The sequence below is a fragment of the Nicotiana tomentosiformis genome, chromosome 3 (genome assembly GCF_000390325.3).
Source record: "Nicotiana tomentosiformis chromosome 3, ASM39032v3, whole genome shotgun sequence".
Classification (NCBI taxonomy): domain Eukaryota; kingdom Viridiplantae; phylum Streptophyta; class Magnoliopsida; order Solanales; family Solanaceae; genus Nicotiana; species Nicotiana tomentosiformis.
Window position 1 is genome coordinate 148,475,606 of NC_090814.1, and position 6,011 is coordinate 148,481,616.

Below are 6,011 nucleotides of genomic sequence, written 5' to 3' on the forward strand. Positions count from 1 at the left end.
AAATTAATAAAGTAATAGGAATTGAGTTGCATTGGTTGGGAAAATATTTTTTGATCTCAATAGAAAATATGGCAAATAGGTTGCAACAAATAAGGAAATTAAGAATTTTTAGAAAGTAAAATATTAATTAATTTTAAAATCCTAAATATTATGAGAGTAACTTAAATTACAATTTTATCCACTATAAAATTTATTTTTAAGGGTATTCGTGCTTTTAATATAACATAAATATAAATATATAGATATGTTATCGTTACTTTTGTCTTCCTAATAAGTAATACATACACAAGTTTTGTGAGAATTTATGTTTTATTTTATGTGTCATAAAAAAGTACTACTATAAATGCGGACACAAGTAATACATGGATTAAAAACACGACAAAGCCAACCCTTATACTGTATTAGTAAGCAAACTTTTATTTTGTTTTCTTCTTTTGAAAATTAAACACTATATATTATTGTATTTATATCGAGCTAAACATTTAACTTTTTTTTTTTGGCGTTACTTTTTTTTAATTATTGCATTGTTGATTCGTGTAGGGGTGTCAATGGATATTTAAAAACCAATTAAACCGACCGAACGGTACCGCACCGAACCGATTTTTATGTTTTCTTTAATAAAATCGTAGGTTTTTATATAAATTTATAATCGTACCGATAATTAGGGTAGTTTTTTTATTTTATGAAAATAAACCGAAAAAATACCGAACCGCACCGAATAAATTTACATAAAAAAATATATTTATATATTAAGTTTAAAAATAATAATGCGTTAACATTTTTCTTGGGCCTTGAAATTATAAAAACGATTACAAACCAATAAGTAATTAAACTCAAAATCCTTATTTCCAATTCTATTATATAATATTGAAACTAAATTATTTCCAGCATATTCACTAGTAAGACACAAGGTATTCTAGCGATTATGAGTAGCAAACTATAATGTATTGAATATTTTTTTTTTCGTATGATTTAAATTTATATATTCTTGAGTCTCAACTTACTTAATATCTTTCCACTCGTGTGATTTAAATTTTTTTTATTTTTGCTTAGTTTCTTTTACGCTGTTGTAGTTGATGAATCTATACTCTAGTCATCTTTCATGTTTTCTTAATTCATCACCTTTTAAATAGTAAAAATATCTAGAGAGTTTTATTAAATCCTATAAAAGTACGTATGTTGTTGCATTCTGCTTCTAGCAGTGATTTTTAAGTAACATTTAAAAAAATACTGAAAATTAAACTGAATCGTACCGATACTGAAGAGAAACTGACATGATTTGTACGGTTTCTAAAAGTTTAATATTGATTATACATAATAGAATAACTGAAAAATTAGTATAGTACAAATTTTATAAAATATTTGGCGGAACCGAACCATTAGTGTATAACTTTGTTCATAAACCAAATTACATAGCAAAGCCGCTGTACATAGACCAAAAAGAAAAGAAATTGTACTTATTTCCACCCGAGATATTTCACTTCGATATCTTGGCGCGGCGGCAAGTTTCCCATCTCCACCCCACGAAAAAAGGGCGCAAAGCTGCTAGGGTTTTTGCAATTACAGAGGCTCTCGACCTCCAATTACTCTCCTCGATATTCAATTCCGCCTAATAAATCCATAAGCTAGCTTCGCCTCTGGTACTACATGTCAAGATTTTGTTAGGGTTTAGATGAAAAGTGCGGAACCACAGGTAAAAAGTTATAGGTTGTAGTTGGAAATAATCTCGTATTTATTTGCAGGTATATTTATAGATAGAGAAACAATAGGAACAAAATGGATTATGATGTAGCTGAACAAAATGATGGTAACTATCAACCACTACAGCCGTATTCAGAAACCCGTGGAGATAATAGTGCAGGCCGTGAATTAAAGCATTCAATCGATGATTCTTCTGCAGGGTTAGTTTGTAGCTTAGTACTTAGTTTTTTAGCTTCTAGTTTTGGGTCTTTAGGGTTTAGATGATGGCAAAACGCATGAGGCCATGCCGAAAGTATTGTAACTTTGCTGGTTTTGCTTGTTGTTAGAAAGCTTTTCGTTGGAGGCATTGCTTGGGAGACCAATGAAGGTATTCTAATTTCTGATTCTGATTTCCTTTTTCACTTGTATATGATTTAACATGTTTTAGTATTTGATTGCTTCTTTTTGCTTAGACTTGGAGACAGATGCGGTGTTGGCTTGGACAACTAGTATAGCCTTTTAATTGACATATGGATCGGTAGTAATTTTAAAGATAAATATTACTAGTTGAATTCCTGATGTAGCTGTCTAGATTCTAGTTGTTCTGCTTTTTGTTCATTAGGATTTGGTTGTGATGTAGTGGAAATCTTAAAAGCCTACTTATTGTATGAGTTTGATATAGGAAAAGATATATTTCCTGTGGAAGTTCTTATGTTTATTAGGAAGGTGGAAACTTGGGCCTTCAGTTTACACTATTATACCTTGAGTTTCCTGCCCAACAAATATGAAATGTTCGTTTCTAAATAATATCATAAGCATCTTTTTCTTAGTGTTTTATTTAATTAAGTCATGCACATATATCTTAGCTGCATCACGAGGTGTAGTTCCCTGGTTCAAATTTTGGGGGAACATGTTTTTTTTTTTCTTTTGGTTTGTGTTTGTTTGGGGTTTTTTTTTTTTTTTGGGGGGGGGGAGGGGAGGGGGGATGAAACATTTTGCAAACATCTTCAGGAAAACAATAAAGCATCCTTTAAGTCATATGCTCCTCTGATACGATAATTCAGTTTCGTGAGTTAATTATCTCCTTTCTTATGTATTTGCCTGGTTTTGGGTGAATCCGTAATATATTCAAATGATTTAAAAAAAAACTGTTGCATTGTTGTAAGAACGCACTTTCAAATAGTTTTATGTTAGTTAAAATATGTATATTGTGTCCGCTTTGTTTTTATTTCTTACTCTTAAATCCAACTCTCAGCTCGATACTTATTTTGTACATGTTATTTTCCAGAATCTTTTAGGAAATATTTCAGCAGGTTTGGAGAGACAACTGATTGTGTGATAATGATGGATAAGGTCTCTGGAAGGCCGCGAGGATTTGGATTTGTAACATTTGCTGACCCAGAAGTTGTGAATAAGGTTTTAGAGGAAGACCACGTCATAGATGGTAGAACGGTAGGATTTTTGAGTGGGAGTATCTTGTAATGTCATGTTTTCTTTGGTTTATTTGGAAGTTTGTATTTAGTAAATTTACTATGATTATTGGATCAGGTGGAAGTGAAGAGGACAGTACCTAAGGAGGACATGCAAGTTAAAGGAGCTCCCAAAACAAAGAAAATTTTTGTCGGCGGTCTTCCATTATCTTTAACCGAAGGTAAAATTCAATACGAGTTCTTATTGTCTGTGAGCTAAAATAAATGTTTTAATCCTGTGATTCATTGCAGATGAGTTGAAGGAATATTTTTCTTCTTATGGCTATGTTCTGGAGCACCAAATCATGCTGGACCGCGAGACTGGTCGGTCCCGAGGCTTTGGCTTCGTGACTTTTGATAGTGAACATGCCATTGAAAAAGTTTTAAACAATGGCCGTATGCATGAAATCTGTGGCAAACAAGTAAGTCATGTGGACTGTATATTAATCATGATTAATTATCTCCATGGTACTTGTGTGAAATGAAATATATACAGCTCTTTGACATTTAGACATCTTCAGGTTGAAATTAAGAGGGCTGAGCCAAAAAGAGCTGGTCCTGAATATGCAAACGGGAGCAGGCAGCATCTTGGTGGTAGTGGCTCGAAATCATACAGTGGCTTTGGTGGGTCTGAAGGAGGGTTTGGTGGTGGATATGGTGGAATGATGGGTAGAGGGTATGGTGGATATGGCGGCTATGGTGGTTATGGAAACATTGGAGGAAGTTATGGTGGGGGTGCTGCAGGATTCTACTCTGGGTATGGTGGATATGGTTATGGATTTGGGTTTAGTGGACCTATGTATGGGGCAGGTGGATACGGAGGCACTAGCTATGCGGCTCCTGGTAGCTATGGTGGTCCCACTGGGTATGCTGGCGGTAGAGGATATACAAGCGGCGATGGTAGCTGGTATGGTGGGGCTAAAGGCTCCGTATCTGGCAATGCTAAAGGGTATGGTGTTGGTGGTAGCACTGGAGGTGCTAAAGCATATGGGAATGGTGGTGCTGCAAGCGGAAGGTTTCATCCCTACCAGAAGTGAGACGTTCCTCGTGAGTCTGGAGTTGCAATTGCTTTGACTACTATTGGCGGGTCCGAGCTAGGTGTAAAATCTTTGCTGCTGAGTTTGTTTCCTTGTGCGGTTGATTTTCAGTGAAATGTTATCAGCTTATTTGTTGATTAAGCCTTCTGTAGATGTACTAGCATATTGGTTTTGGGAGAACGATAGTATAGTCTTTTGGCTTAACTTTTGCAAATTGCTTAATCATCTCTGTGTAAGGTCAGGATAGAAGTTACAAACTTTGTTCTTCTGGTGGCACACTCGGATATGATTGCTTCTGCTGACGGTCTCTTGGTTAGTTGGTAAATTAGAGTATGTGCTATAAACATTGACTTCTGAGAAGTCTCATTTTTAGTAAGTTGTATATAAAAAATGTGTCCAACCCATTGTTTTATATATTTAAATGATTTTAGCGAGCTTTTAAAATTGAAAGTCGCTTCTGCAAAATTTTGCAAACACGAACCTCTTTTGTAATTTTTGCAAAAATCCTACTTTTGTATGTAGCATCTAGTCTAGAGCATAAAAGATAAGACCTTTGCAATATCGCCATTAAAGGGCGAATCCTATAGGTTTCTTACCTTAGTACTACAACAACATCAACCCAGTAGAATCCCACTAATGGGGTCTGGGGAGGGTAGTCTGTACGCAGACCTTATCCCTACCCCAAAGGAGTAGAGAGGCTGTTTCCGAAAGATTCTCGGCTCAAGAAAATGAAAAGACAAAACGACAAGAGGAGACAACATTAGTATCACCACAACAATTATAGAAAAAATAGGAACACCATAAAATGCAGAAGAAAGATGCAAAACAAAACGATAGCTAGTAAATAGGACATGCACTGAAAAGCGAAGTAGTAAAACACAACATTGTCGATAGCTACCCAAGACAAAATCCCTACGTGAACAGTCCCACAATGGTACGAAGTAAGTCAAGACTTAACTACATTCTAACCTACAAGTCTAATACTCGACCTCCACATCTTCCTATCAAGTGTCATGTCCTCGGAAATCTGGAGCCTCGCCATATCCTGTCTGATAACCTCTCCCCAATACTTCTTAGGCCGCCCTCTACCTCTTCTCGTGCCCTCCACAACCAGCCGCTCACACCTCCGTACCGGAGCATCTGGGCTTCTCCTTTGAACATGTCCGAACCATCTAAGCCTCGCTTCCCGCATCTTGTCATAAATGGGAGCCATGTGCACCTTCTCCCGAATAACATCATTCCTAATCTTATCTATCCTAGTGTGCCCGCACATCCACCTCAACATCCTCATTTCTGCTACTTTCATCTTCTGGATATGTGAGTTCTTAACGGGCCAACACTCAGCCCCATACAACATGGTTGGTCTAACCACCGTTTTATAGAACTTACCTTTGAGTATTTGTGGCACTCTCTTGTCACACAGGACTCCAGATGCTAACCTCCACTTCATTCATCTTACCCCAATACGGTGTGTGACATCCTCGTCGATCTCCCCTCCCCCCTGGATAACCGAACCAAGGTACTTGAAGCTGCCTTTACTCGGGATGACCTGTGATTCAAGCCTCACATCCACGCTCACTTCCCCTGGCTTAACGCTAAATTTACACTCCAGTTATTTCGTCTTCGTCCTGCTCAACTTGAAACCCTTAGACTCAAGAGCCTGTCTCCAAACCTCTAGCCTCTCGTTAACACCGGCTTGCGACTCATCAATCAGAACTATGTCATCGGCAAATAGCATGCACCATGGCACCTCCCCTTGAATATGGTGTGTTAACGCGTCGATCACGAGGGCGAATAAGAACGGACTGAGCGCAGAACCTTGGTG

General features: G+C 37.0%; 1 protein-coding gene across 3 annotated transcripts; it reads left to right on the forward strand.

The window, feature by feature from the left end:
* The first annotated feature begins 1,428 nt into the window (after positions 1-1,428).
* LOC104108046 (heterogeneous nuclear ribonucleoprotein 1-like) lies at positions 1,429-4,600 on the forward strand. 3 transcript variants are annotated; one of them, XM_070197825.1, is made up of 7 exons: positions 1,429-1,640; positions 1,743-1,901; positions 2,028-2,068; positions 2,969-3,132; positions 3,229-3,331; positions 3,402-3,571; positions 3,671-4,600. In XM_070197825.1, exons 2-7 carry the CDS (start codon positions 1,777-1,779, stop codon positions 4,184-4,186), a joined length of 1,119 nt encoding a protein of 372 aa, XP_070053926.1. In that variant the 5' UTR covers positions 1,429-1,640; positions 1,743-1,776; the 3' UTR covers positions 4,187-4,600. The 3 variants fall into 3 exon arrangements, with proteins under 3 accessions (XP_070053926.1, XP_070053925.1, XP_070053927.1); XM_070197824.1 differs by having other exon boundaries at positions 1,429-1,901; XM_070197826.1 differs by having other exon boundaries at positions 1,460-1,901; positions 3,034-3,132.
* The last annotated feature ends 1,411 nt before the right edge of the window (positions 4,601-6,011 follow it).